General features: G+C 35.9%; 4 protein-coding genes across 4 annotated transcripts; 2 read left to right on the top strand and 2 right to left on the bottom strand.

Annotated features, from left to right (window-relative positions):
• Nucleotides 1–1,333: 1,333 nt before the first annotated feature.
• On the bottom strand, nt 1,334–2,382 carry LOC106443219 (17.4 kDa class III heat shock protein). The gene is made up of 2 exons (XM_013884799.3): nt 2,018–2,382; nt 1,334–1,744 (listed from the first exon to the last, which is right to left on the bottom strand). Exons 1-2 carry the CDS (start codon nt 2,213–2,215, stop codon nt 1,478–1,480), a joined length of 465 nt encoding a protein of 154 aa, XP_013740253.2. The 5' UTR covers nt 2,216–2,382; the 3' UTR covers nt 1,334–1,477.
• Nucleotides 2,383–5,037: 2,655 nt separating this feature from the next.
• LOC106443242 (trihelix transcription factor ASIL1) lies at nt 5,038–6,343 on the top strand. The gene has a single exon (XM_013884817.3). The coding sequence runs from the start codon at nt 5,195–5,197 to the stop codon at nt 6,122–6,124; it is 930 nt and encodes a 309-aa protein (XP_013740271.2). The 5' UTR covers nt 5,038–5,194; the 3' UTR covers nt 6,125–6,343.
• Nucleotides 6,344–6,772: 429 nt separating this feature from the next.
• LOC106443230 (oligouridylate-binding protein 1A-like) lies at nt 6,773–9,739 on the bottom strand. The gene is made up of 11 exons (XM_048738428.1): nt 9,434–9,739; nt 9,077–9,138; nt 8,897–8,999; nt 8,730–8,806; nt 8,575–8,636; nt 8,401–8,488; nt 8,239–8,314; nt 8,118–8,148; nt 7,713–7,921; nt 7,436–7,612; nt 6,773–7,358 (listed from the first exon to the last, which is right to left on the bottom strand). The coding sequence occupies exons 1-11, from the start codon at nt 9,554–9,556 to the stop codon at nt 7,104–7,106; spliced, it is 1,263 nt and encodes a 420-aa protein (XP_048594385.1). The 5' UTR covers nt 9,557–9,739; the 3' UTR covers nt 6,773–7,103.
• A 908-nt stretch (nt 9,740–10,647) lies between these two features.
• On the top strand, nt 10,648–13,161 carry LOC106443277 (exocyst complex component EXO70A1). The gene has a single exon (XM_013884866.3). It carries the CDS (start codon nt 11,088–11,090, stop codon nt 12,987–12,989), a length of 1,902 nt encoding a protein of 633 aa, XP_013740320.2. The 5' UTR covers nt 10,648–11,087; the 3' UTR covers nt 12,990–13,161.
• The last annotated feature ends 1,043 nt before the right edge of the window (nt 13,162–14,204 follow it).

Genomic DNA, 14,204 nt, shown 5'->3' with positions numbered 1-14,204 from the left:
TACCATCCATCTAAAAAACTGTGACGAGGGTGATATACATTAACGGTTTATAAGTTGAGGGATTATAATTTTGAAAACTTAATTGAAGGACTTTTTTTACGATTCAAAAATAGTTGAGAGTTTTATCACTAAAAGTCATCAAATGTTTTAGAATATTTATTATCATTTATACATTGTATTATATTGATATAAGCCTTTAAACCTAATTTATAAATTTTAATACAATTAATCTATTATAAAATTAATTTATAAGTCTTAAATCAATAATTTTCAATGCTACTTACAACTTAATATAACTTCAAAATATTAAATTATTTGATATTTGGCAATAGTAATATAAGAAAATTTGTAAGTTATATTAAGTCTTAAGTAGTGTCGATCATAATTCATCAATGAAGTCAATTTTTCTATCTAGAGTATAACATACTTTTTTATATTTTTATGATTTTCGTCCTCCTGCTCATACTTTTCCCATATCCCCCAAATGTAATGCATAATTATTTTTATTTTCATTGATTTTTAAACAAATACGTTATATTTTTTTTCTTGATCAATAAAATAATATATTTGATATATTTTTTTGATTTATTGTATTATGTTATGTTTTAGTAATATCACGAATAATATTAGATTATTCATCCTAACAAGTAGCATAAATTATAATAACTTATAATAAAACTGTATTAATTATATGTAAAAGTATTAAAATATTTGTGAAGCTTTATAAATCGGTTATAAAATAATGTATTAAAATTTATAAATTATTTTTAAAAGCTTATATCAATCTAAAACAATGTATAAATGATAATAACGATTTTAAAACATTTAATGACTATAAAATCTCTCAAGATTCATAAAACAAACTTTTAATTAAGTTTTCAACATTATAAACCCTTAACGTATGAACCTCTCTCATAAACTACCTCTCTTACATCACGATTTTTTAGACAAATGATAACATGTATTAACAATTTTTTTTATTCATCTTTGATAGGTTTAATTACTAAAAACTCTTAATTAACAATTTCAAAATAGTTCTTTTATCAAATTTAATAATACTGAATTGAAAAAAAAACTCATATTCAAATAACAGCTAGCTTTAGTTTTAATTTACTCGCAGATTAGACTAGACTTGGAATGTTTTTGTTTTCCCTGTTTGAATTTTTAAATACAGATACATTTGGATTGTTCCCACCCCTAAATAGAACAGTACCCTCCAGTCTAAGGAAGCCCAATATGACTTATTGATCAATCATCCTCCTTACCATCGTTATCACATTAGCCCATTCATGAAATCATCTTTTAGATACTTCAAACCCATAAGTCACTATTATGGCGCTCGAATCTTTTTTTTTAATTACCCTTCCATCTTAATTTAATACAGCACGACCGTGAAATCCATTAGGCTTTTACCACACAAAAACAGTTTTACAAACTACAAAACACGTACACAAACCGGTCTGCTTTCTAAACCGGTTCAAGAAACCGCGATCTGAACCGTCTTAGACTTCGGTGGCTGCGGCGGTACTTTCCCAACGGTAACAGTCAAAACTCCATCTTGATACTTAGCGGCCACAGCCTCCACGTCAGCATCTTCAGGCAACCGAAACTTCTTCACGAGATTCTGAGGAAGTCTCCTCTCGAGCCTTATGTACTTGCATCCTTCTTCGCTCTCGTCATGATCCTCTCTCTTCCTCTTCCCGTTACTCTTTATCACCAGCGTCCTCTCTTCCTCTACAGTCACCTATTCAAAAAAAATCATAGGAGTTGTAACAAACTAATAAACCAATAACAGAATTTCGAACCGGTCGGTTCAACATACTAAACCGACTAATCTATTCTACACCCTCTATTTTACAATACCTTAATTTCTGATTAAAATAAACGGTTACAATGATCACTCTTCTTAAACTTATACTGAAGAAAAGAGTGGTAACAAACTAACAAACCAATAACAGAATATTAAACCGGTCGGTTTAGCATATTAAACCGACTAATCTATTCTGTTTTACAATACCTGGATGTCTGATTTGGAGATTCCGGGGATGTCGACGTAGAAGATGTACTCTTTGGGAGATTCAAGAATGTCGATTGGGATGTTGTTGTTGCCTCCTCCTCGAGTCTCGTTACCTTCACCGGAGCGGGAAGTCGGGAAGATCAGCTTCTCGATGGTCTCCGGCAAACCGAACAAGTGGTTGATCGCGACAGCACTCATTTCTCAGACTGCGGATTGAATCTTCTTGTGATTGTTGGCTTCTGCTTCGTTTCGAATGAGAGTGATGCTTAGCTCCAAACTTATAAAGAGAGATGAACCAGTAAGCTGGAAAGTTCCAGATGGATAAATCTAGAATGTGCGAGTGGTTACGCGTGTCAATAATGGTAGACACTGACCTGACACTATAAGATGCTTCAACCTCATCAGTCCCGTTTTCTTGGGCTGTAAAGGTTATGACTTATGAGGCTATATAGCTCATTGGATCTGAATTATTTCTTCTATCTGTTCATTTTTGGGCCAGCATTTTAGCTTTTTCTATACACAAATTAGTCAATTTCACCTCACTGTTATTTTAGTTGAGTCTTGAGAGAGACTTCAGACAACCTACCTAACTAAAGAATAGCTACATCATCACTTACGTATGAATCATATAAATAAACACTAAAGGATAGTTGATCAAGCCGTTTTAACGGTTAACTTTTCGTATATATGAAACTAGATTTTAACCCGCACGAACATTTCATTTATAAATATAAAATTTTATATTATTTTGTATATGATAATATATTACTGTCATTTTAAAAATAACTAAATAGTTGATATATAATTCTAAATATTAAAATTTAACATATGTTAACAATTTTATTTTTTTTGTAAAAATTATTACATAATTTATGAATATTAATCATTTTAAACGGTAAATGATATTTTATTTATTTATCTTAATGAAAGTATTTTTTCAAAATATATTGGTTTACCAATTCAATATAATTTTAATATGTTTGCACAAAAAAATAATTTTAATATGTAATTTATTAATTACTTATATTTTAATATAATGTAGAATATACTTATAAAATTTATAAAATTATCAAATAATTTCATTATTTTATTTATATTAAAAAATGTAATTAAAATTAATTTATAATAACATTATACTATTAATTGCGAAATTAATCACTGCATTAATTAAAAGAATATTTAAAATTTTAAAAAGATTTTGTTAGATTTTGTCTCAACAGATTTTATTATTCCTAAAACTAAAATTTAAATTTATAGTTAAAATGAATTTGTTATTAATATTCTTATAATTAATTAGAAATGTTATACATTAAATAAACTAATGTAAACAATAAAAATGTTATTTGAATATATGGACTTAGATTTCTAGTATGACTATTTTTTAGTAGATAAAAATGGTACTTCTCTTTTAATAGAGAAGATGGTTTATTCAAAAAAAAAAAGTTTTAAATGGACAACATTTAAAAGTTAGAGATTAAATTGCTTAAATGAAAGTTATGTTTTTCCCATTTTGAAAGATCTAAATTTTAAACGAATTTCTCCATTTTAGACTGAAATTTTTTTATTATGTTTTACTTAGTTATCTTCAAGAAAACCACTAAATTTTAGGTCTGGGCATTTTAATCTAGATCCGAAAACCCAAATCGGAACCAACCTGAAAATACCTAATCCGAAACCGAATCAAAAATTTATAAGTATTTTTTGGTTTAAATTTGTTTTTATCCGAAAAAATAGAACTGATCCGAATAGATCCGGACCCGAAAAAAACCGACCCGAATAGATCCGATCTGATAAGAACTGATTTGTTCCTGACTTAAAAACATATATATCCAAAACTAAGATTTTTTTGTGTTCTATTTTATATATATTATTTTATAATTTAGTTGAAATATCTTTTGTTAACAATACTTGCTATTATTTTGTAACATTTTTTAAGTAATATGAAGCTTTAAATTATAAAATTTAGAGTTTAAAATAATTTATTTTAATTATTAATAGTTTTATTTAAGTAGTTTTGTAAAATTTTAGATATATATGACAAATAACGTCTGATGGAGTTCAGTATGTCATGTACTTTTCAGATCCTAAATATCCAAACTCGACTCGGATCCAATATGGACCAAAAAATTACATGTATTTTATAGGTATTTTAATTATAGATTCAAACCGATCCGGACCCGAAAAGAACAAATCCGAACTCGAACCGAAAATTGCTAAGTACCTATTGAATTCAAATGTTTAGGATCCGAAGAATACGGACCCGAAAGAAACCGGTCCGAACCCGACCAGATACATAAACTCCCAGGCCTACTAAATTTAGTTTAGTGCATTTTCTTTCTTTCGTTTTATGTTTATGCTTCGTTTTAAAATAAAATTAAGAAAACATTTATCATAACGATGAATAAAATTAAGAAACCGGTTTCATTTGTATTATATCTACGACTAATATGTTAGCTGCAAAACCAAAGGTAAAATCACTTCAAAATCTTCTTAATTTAAAGACTTCTACTGATATATGTATACTAACTGTAACAAGATCCGACAAGATGAATTTTTCTCGTACCAATTCAATAGTCTTGACTCGATATATCTATCTTTATTGTTTCGTCTCGATAACATGTGCATGGCTAATTAGATGACTATATTTAGCTATACTGATTACATAAATGGATATTTATTTTAATTATGTTTATGTATTTTTGGCTTAAAATGTTTATTTATTTTTACTAATTTATTGACAAAAAGTAATATCAATATTTTGAATAGATAGAAAACAAAATGCTAATTATAAAAAAGTACGAATTATTAGATCCAATCTGGCTATATAACCGATTTATGGTCAAATCCGGTTCAATCATTAGGTCGGTTCGATTTTAAAAACAATGGAAAACAGCATAAAATACATTTGTAGCAAAAAAAAAAAAAGTTAACTTACCATTTTTTTTTTGTCACATAGTTAACTTACCATTAACAATGCGAATATTCACGTCTCAATTATTTGTTTTCTTGTTGTTAATAAAGGAAAGAATAATGGGCCTTTTCGTCAATTAAGAAAAAAACAATCGGGTCAATAACGGAGAATAATCATCCGGTGACCTTATCTCTTCGCCGGTGAGAAAATCTCAGATCTACAAAACATTCCAATTTCACATCTTTCACCTTCTCCGATCTTAAGTTATGGAGGAAGAAGACGAGACTCAGTCATCTCCAGTAGATTCCTCGTCACCACCAGCTCCTTCCTCTCCCCCAGTTTTACCCGCAAGCAACGTCACGGTGGCTTCCGCGACGAAACCGCCTCCCTCCTCTCAGTCTCCGTCGAGGAACGCGTTGGCTTTATCTGTCCACACTCCCGCCGTCACCGTGAACAAAAACGGACGAAGCGGAGGAGGAGGAGGAGGAAGAGACGACTGTTGGAGCGAGGAAGCGACGAGAGTTCTAATCAACGCGTGGGGAGATCGGTTCGCTGAGCCGGGGAAAGGAACGTTGAAGCAGCAACAGTGGCACGAAGTGGCTGAGATCGTGAACGGGAGCGGTCAGTGCAAGTACACCAAGACAGATGTTCAGTGTAAGAACAGGATCGATACGGTTAAGAAGAAGTATAAGCAAGAGAAGGCCAAGAATGGGCCTAGCAAATGGGCCTTCTTCAAAAAGCTCGAGTCTTTGATCGGTGGAGGTGGTGGTGGGAAGGCTCCGGTGGTGGGAGCACGTAGCTCGGGTCCGATGCGGTGGCATTTTAGGAAACGGAGTGCTTCCGAGACTGAGTCTGAGTCTGAACCTGAGCACTCAGCTGAGAGTCTTCCTCCACCGTTACAACCTTTGCCGAAGCGGTTGAAGATGGGTGAGTCTGGAGTTGGAGAAGTGGCGAAGGCGATTCTTGGGTTTACTGAGGCGTATGAGAAGGCGGAGAGTGGGAAGATTAAGCTGATGTTGGAGTTGGAGAAGGAGAGGATGAAGTTTGTTAAAGAGATGGAGTTGCAGAGGATGCAGTTCTTGAGAACTCAGATGGAGATTACGCAGAAGAATCAAGAGGAAGAGAGGGGGAAGCTAAGGATCAATGATGATGATGATGATCGCAATGTCAAGAATAATGGCGATGTAAGTAGCTGACAACTTGAAACAAATTATGATATTGATATGATTAAAAGACGTCTCTAGATTGCTGGATTAGGATTTAACGTTATTGTTGTTGTTGTGCCTTGTGGGTTATGTAAATGTAGAAGCTTATGATGGGTTTAGAGAACTGTGATCATCATCTATCATGTTGTTGTTATGTTATCTTGTCTGAAACAAGGGCAAATTAAAGAATCGAACTTTTCTTAGTATAAACCTGAAATCTCCAGCTTGTGATAATAAGTTAAGACAGTAGGATATTCCCACATGGGTCATGTCTTAACAGTCAGAGATTAAAGTAACCTTAGGAATAAACTGTTGATTAGTCAGCATCTTTATCCATAATTAAAATCTCCTTAATTAAACTAAATCTAATAATTAACCTCACAATGCTTTTCTCTGTCCCTTACCTCTCTTTCCCTCGCAGAAGAAAAGGAAGACACGAGGCAATAAATGAGTTTTTAAAGGAAGATAGTTTTAGTATAATGCGATTATCTCTCTGTCAGACATGAATCACAAGCTTTGCAAGGACCTTCCTTAACTATTTACTATGCTGCATGATAAGAGTAACGGAATTAAAAATTCAATTTAACCAATTATAATTTTAAGTATATGCTTCAAACTAGAAAACCTTTCTAGCTACTGTAAGCGACAAAAATACTTTGATTAAGTATACTATTACAGAACCACAATACAATACTACTCTCTCAAACACCATGTCTAGACCCCAGCACATTTGGAACCCAAACAAACATCCTTTTTATTACATGTCATTTTTATTGCTTGGCTTGCAAACCACGTACACACATAGGTTACAAACTAAGCATACATATAGAATCAATGACTTCAAACGAGAGGAGACACACATACATAAGACTCTGACCAAGGTCTAGAAAAAAAAGCAAGAAAGTGATAAATTAAGTAGAAAAAAAAGAAGAAAAAAGCATCTCAAATCCAAGAGACCAGAGTGAGTTTATTACTGATAGTACATGAGCTGCTGATGCGCCGCAGCTACATTCTGAAACCCACCATCGTACATAGCTGCACTTGCTCCAGCTGCATTTACATGCCTTAGAGAATGCTGAGCCTGAGGATGCATCTTGGCTAGAGCCAGTTGCCTCTCATAGGCCAACAGGTCCATTGGGGATAAACCAGGGACTGGAACCGGCGCTGGTGGGGGAAGTGGGTTTGAGGGTGTTCCTGTTGGAGTTGGTTTGTTTCCCCATGAGCACTGCAAATTTTATCACAGAGTTGGGCTTAGGACCTAAGTAGGGTCAGTTCTAAGTAAATCATAACTGAAGTTAGTACCTTTATGGGTCTGCTAAAGAGGAAAGGCTGAGAGTTGCCCATTTGAATAGCAAGAGCAGCCTCGTCGTGAGTGTTATATCTCACAAAACCAAAGCCCTTGTCTCGCTGGACACGGACCTCCTCAATCACTCCAGCGCCAAGTGTATGGAACAGACGGTGTAGATCAAGCTGAGTTACCTGCAAGATTGACTAACTGTCACGACATGCCAAAAAGACCACCAAGAGCTGTCTCTCTGTGTTTGATATAGAGAAACTATGAAAGGGTTTGAGAACTTACTTCTGGAGCGAGGTTTCCTACATAGACAGTGGTATACTGAGGATTGTTTTCAGGAGCTTCTTCGTTTGAGATTGAGATCTCTCTACCGTCCTCTGAGCCGTTTGTAAGTTCAACGACACTTTTTCCATCAGAGCTATGTTTGTCCTCACCAAAAGTAGCACCTTTTGTCGCCCAGTTGCATCTGATTTGTCTGCTACTTATCCATTTACCTGAAACGAGGTGACAGAAACATAGATTACACTGCTGACATATCTTATATTAAGATAAAAATAACTCAATTCTAGACGCAGAACACCACAAAAGCTAAGCTTCTCTAGCCATGCTATCATTACACTTAAATGCATCCTTACAAAAGTGAACATTTAAAGCTCTAAACCCAAAAGCTGTTATCATAATCATTCTTACCATTCATCTCATTTATGGCAGTTTGAGCATCCTGCAGATTACATATAACAATTAAAAATCAATAAAATATCATGAATGGAGGTTAAACTAACTGTCACCCATGATTTGAAGATTATAAAACCTGCTGATTGCGGAAGGAAACAAACCCAAAGCCTCTCGAGCGTCCAGTTTTCTGATCCCACATCACTCTTGCATCGCTACATAAGAATTAACAGATCTTAGTTCCAAACAAACAAGCTTAAATCAATCAGTAACAGCAGCTGATATAAGGACCGGAACTTACGAGCAAGTGTTGAAGGCAGAAAAGCTCTCAAACAGTGCTGCATCAGTGACCTCTGGACTGAGATCTCCAACAAAAATGTTGAAATGGCCTGTGCATTTCATGAAAGCAAACTCATTCAGCAACACACAAAATGTGACTCTTTGTGTAATCAAATCTGTCCTAATAAGAACTTACTTGATGTATCTTCCCTTTGACCGGTGGCATACGCCCAATTAACTTTGATAGGCTGTCCAAACCTGTTAAAATCCATTATTATTATAATAAACCTAATAGAACGAATCAACAGATTAAACAAGAGGAAACATGAAGTATCAAAGCCAGATGCTTACAGATGCCTTCCGTTAAGAGACATGATAGCCAAACCAGCAGATCTCCGATCAAAGTAGTGAACAAATCCATATGAAGACTGTGAAGAGTGAAAAAAAAAACAACATTTAGAAGATAGCTCGAGATAGAAGTTTTAGAGCAAAATAGAAAGAAGAGTGACTCCTCCAACCTTATCCTTTCTGATGAGCTTACAGCTTTCAACAGGGCCGGTGCTAGCAAAAATCTCTTGAAGAAGAACCTCAGTGACCTGCGTATGGATGTTGCCTGCATACCTGCAAACCCCCACAAAACTCAGCATTTTGCAAATCATCTTGAAACTAAAAATGCTTTGTTCAAACAAAATACTCACACACTACGGCAAGTGCTGGGATCAAAACCAGGAGGAAGGTTTCCACTTGGCAAAGGCTCCATCTGAAGAAAGAAAAAAATGCAGAGAGCATAAACCAATAGTGTCTACGGTAATTGCAAAATCAAATCTTTTCTACGAGAAACTCTACATTACCAACTTAATCGAAGACCCAGAAGAATTAAATTAAAAAAACACACAAAGAAATTAAGAATCGCTAACACGAAACCCTAACCCACAATAGAAAGCTCTAAACTTTTCAAGGTAGAGAGAGAGAGAGAGAGAGAGAGATTCAAAGCTACCCACGAATCGGGACTTTGAGAACAAACCCTAATTTAGAATCAAAGCCGATTCACAAACCTGAGGAGGAGGAGGAGGAGGAGCCATAAGACTAGGATGATAGAGAGAGTGATGCTGCTGTTGCATCATCGCTTGCTGCATCATTGCTTGTTGTTGTTGCTGTTTCAGCCTCTGGTTCTGCATCTTTTTTTCCCCTCACTGTTTATCTGTTTTGTTTCCCGAGAAAAGACGTCTATTTTCCCTTTAGCTTAGGGTTCGAAATCAACTAAAAGAAATGGAAAAAAAAAAGAAAAAGGAAAAATAAGAGAGGAAAGAGAAAAACAAAATTGCACGCTCTGTGAAAGGGCCGTACGAAACTAGTGACCATATATAGAAGTAGGACGATTTCTCTGAGACAGAGAGAGTATATATTAGTCTCACGCAGCTGTTACTGTTCGATTCCGTCACTGACCAATCACTTAATGTTTCTTTCCGGCCCAGCCCAAGGCCCAGAGTGCGTACACAAGTGCAATATAGTTGCGCATAGACAATTAATTAACTGATGTCACAGAGCAGTAAATATTTGGTTTCCGTCGTGCCAGACCAATAACTAATAGTAGTGACGGTCCCGCCCAACTCCCAAACTTGCTAAATTTTGCATTAGACAAGCACAGTCGATTTAAATTCATGTATAATTTTGTTTTAGTACAAGATCGTTACTCGTTAGAAAGTTTATCTCAGACCAATTTTGAACTAAAAATTTTATATGTAAAAAAACTTGACAAGTATCACACCAGTCTGCACTTTATTTTATTTATTTTTTTACTTTTGGTTATGACTGAATTTAATTTTTTTTCTTTTCATAATGATTAAATTGCATGGATGATTACTTATTTATCTACGGATAATTCTTTTAAATAATCTTTTTAAGTTTTTGATATAATAATAGTCTTCAAAAAAAATTGACTAAAATAATCTTTTTTTTTATTTTGAAATTTTTAATAATTATTTTTATTTTTTAAAATTTGAAACTTTTTTTTCTATATTCCATCTTTTAGCTCTAAATTTTAGATTAACTAATCATTTTTTAAAAAAAAACTTATTTTTGTCATTTTCTTTATTAAAAAATATTTCGGTGACAAAAGATCATTACTTAAGTGTTTTATCTTCTTACACAACCATCAGTGTTCGTTTATCCTTTATGTTTGTTCCTTCCTTAATGTCGGCAGGGTTCTTTTAACGTTATTCTACAAAATCAATAAACAAATACAAATCACACAACCCACGAGCAGACCGTTGAAAATTCTGTTGACTATTTCCCTGCGAGAATACGATGTCGTTTAAAACGACTTTCCAATTATGCTCCTGATTCGTTTGTCCTACGATCGTTTTTTATTCATTTGACGAGAATACGAATTAGATACGGCACCGTTTAAATCATTTTACATGTTTACCCCTGAGTTTCATAACCTAGAACCTTCTCCCTCTTCGCGACCACGGTCATCTGGTCAGGCTCAGCTTTCCCCTTTCGTCTTCTTGAACCACCTCCGCTAGATCCGCTTGCGACCATCTTCTTCTCCAAAATCAAACTTACTGAATCGCCGACGGTTCCGTCTCTTCCTCCAGCTTCTCCGTGTTAATCGCCGGCACCGCCGTCGAATTCATCCACCGTCTGAGCGGCGACGGTCTTCAGATCGCGAAGCTCTTGGCTCTTTGACTTCGTTTTGATTGGATTATGGAATCACCGGATATTCGCGGCGGCGACGGTTCGGATTTCGCGACGCTCGAGACGGCGGAGAAGATAATACTCCGGTGGGACTCAACGACCTCCGAGGAAGCGAAAGAGAATCTCATCTTCCAAAGCGACCGCGAGGAAGTGGATCGCTACTTGCAAGCAGTCGACGAAGTCCAGCGCCTCGTCTCCTCCATCTCCATCTCCGATAGCCGCCACGAAGTCAAAGCTAGGTCAACGATACAAATCGCCATGGCGAGGCTCGAGGACGAGCTCAGAAACATCCTCCTCTCGCAGACCTCGACCTTCGAACCCGACTCTCTCCTCCTCGATTCCTCAGCTTCCTCCTTCGCTACACGCGCCGATCTCGAAGACACCGAAGCGGTTGCTGCTGATGAAGGTGAAGGTGAGGGAGAGGAGCAGGAGGAAATGAATCTGGTTCTACCGGACGGTTCAGATTCAAATTCCGGTTCAGACCCCGGTTCGAGCCGGTTATCGAGCCGAAGAAGCAGTTGCAAATCCACAAGCAGTATACGCGAGATCGATCTCGTCTCTTCCGAAGCCGTTTCCGATCTGAGATCGATCGTTCACCGCATGATCGGAGCTGGATACTCCCGCGAGTGCCTCCAGGTATACGGGAACGTTCGCAAATCCGCCATGGAGACGATCTTCAAGCAGCTGGGGATCGTGAAGCTAGGGATCGGCGACGTCCAGCGCCTTGACTGGGAGGTCGTCGAAGTGAAGATCAGGAGATGGATACGCGCGGCGAAGGCTTGCGTTAGGGTTGTGTTCGCGAGCGAGAAGCGTCTCTGCGAACAGATATTCGACGGCGGAGAGGTGGAGGAGACTTGCTTCATGGAGATAGTGAAATCCTCTGCTCTGCAGCTATTCACTTTCCCTGAAGCGATAAGTATAAGCAGAAGATCGCCCGAGAAGCTTTTCAAGATTCTTGATTTACACGATGCGTTGGCTGATTTGTTGCCGGATATGGAAGAGATCTTTAACTCGGAGTCCTCCGAGACGATTCTTGTTCAGGCAACTGAGATTCAATCTAGATTAGCGGAAGCGGCGAGAGGGACTCTTGTGGAGTTTGAGAACGCGATTTTTCGCGAGCCTTCGGTTGTTCCCGTCCCTGGTGGGACTATACATCCGTTGACGAGGTATGTGATGAACTATCTGAACTTGATTGCAGATTACAAGCAGACTCTGGTCGAGCTCATTATGTCGAAGCCCTGCGCGGGTTTGAAGTGTACTAATGATCCGGTAAAGCCAGATATGGATATAAGTCAGCTTGAAGGATGTTCACCATTAGCTCTGCATTGTATATGGACCATGGTGATGTTACAATTCAATCTAGAAGGGAAGTCTTTGCACTACAAAGACGAGGCGTTGTCGCATATCTTCATCATGAACAATGTGCATTACATAGTTCAGAAGGTTAAAAGCTCGACTGAGTTGAGAGAGATTATAGGAGACCTTTATTTGAGAAGGCTTACGGGGATATTTAGACACGCAGCGACTAAGTATCAGAGAGCCACATGGGTGAGAGTGTTGAATAGCTTGAGAGATGAAGGGTTGCATGTGAGTGGAAGCTTCTCTTCAGGTGTGTCGAAAAGTGCTTTGAGAGAGAGGTTTAAAGCTTTTAATACAATGTTTGAAGAGGTTCATAGGGTTCAGTCGACGTGGTCGGTTCCAGATGTTCAGCTTAGAGAAGAGTTAAGGATATCTTTGTCGGAGCATTTGATTCCGGCTTATAGATCGTTTCTTGGGAGATTCAGGGGACATATAGAGAGCGGAAGACATCCAGAGAACTACTTGAAGTACTCTGTTGAGAATCTTGAAACCGCAGTGTTGGATTTCTTTGAAGGATATACCACGGCGCCACATTTGAGACGGTCTCAGTGAAGTGAAGACGGTATCACACTCTTGTACTTTGTAATCATATTTGTTGAGTGTGTTGTTTGCTTGTTACCAAAATTTCAATACTCCATTTGTTGATAAATGTTTGCTTTTGTTGTATCTTTGTCACACGTGTGTGCTTACAAACATCTTAATGCATTTTTTTATTATGGCCAAATCAACTATAGCTTAAACCTTACTGAGGCAATCTGCAATCTACAGAGTCTGACAACAATTAATCGGCGGCTGGTTCGCCTGAACATATGCTGAGCTGGAATATTAAGGAACAAATCCAGTGTTGTTTCTTTTTTTTTGATCGTTTAAAATGTTATAGTTATGAAGAGTGTGGAAGAGTCTCTGAACAAATGTATCAGTAATAACTAGGGTCGGCCCGCCCTGCGGGCGGGGAGTTGGAAAAAAAACTATTTATATGAATTTACATTAATTTTATGAAGCATTTAAAAAAAAAAAATTGTAGATTGAAACAATATTGTAAACAAAAAAAATAAATAGAATTAAGAGATTATGTTATTATTTTTAATAAATATTCTTGGACTGAATTAAAATGACAATAACTTTCATTATTCTATGAAGGACAATCTAATATAATAGGATTAATGATGTCCTTCATGTGCATATAATTATGCAATGATCATGCGAGAAAAAATATGTTAAGGAAAAGCTTATATTATCTAAGTCAAAACAACATTTTGTTAGTGTATAAATAGCTTGGTCTATGTATATTTTAATTAAAATATGATAGTTTTCTCCTAATGAAAGTCATACTTCAACTTGACTGCCACTCAATTGAAAACAGTCTGTCGTTATTAAATAAGTTTAAAATTTATTAGATAGGTTTTACTATTAATATAGAAGTTATTAATACTATGGAAACTTGCGGTATGAATTAACAATATATTTAAACTAAATGATAATATTGCATGGATGTTTTTATAGAATCCATGATTGTATGTAATAAAGATCTTATGTTGCAATGCATGTAATTATCTTGCAAAATATATTTTTGCATTGGTGTATTAATACTTTGAAATAAAACCTTTTACCGTACAAAAGAAATCGTTCAAAATTTTCAAATATCAAAGTGTTCATTTATTCAAATAGCTAATTAGGAGTAATATATAATAATATGTCATGTGCGTTATTGTATGAAAAAAAAAAGTTAGGAGCACTATTTATCAAGAAATCATGGACCTTAAAAAA

Source organism: Brassica napus, chromosome A8 (assembly GCF_020379485.1).
Source record: "Brassica napus cultivar Da-Ae chromosome A8, Da-Ae, whole genome shotgun sequence".
Lineage (NCBI taxonomy): Eukaryota > Viridiplantae > Streptophyta > Magnoliopsida > Brassicales > Brassicaceae > Brassica > Brassica napus.
This window is presented reverse-complemented; position numbering and strand designations above follow the sequence as displayed.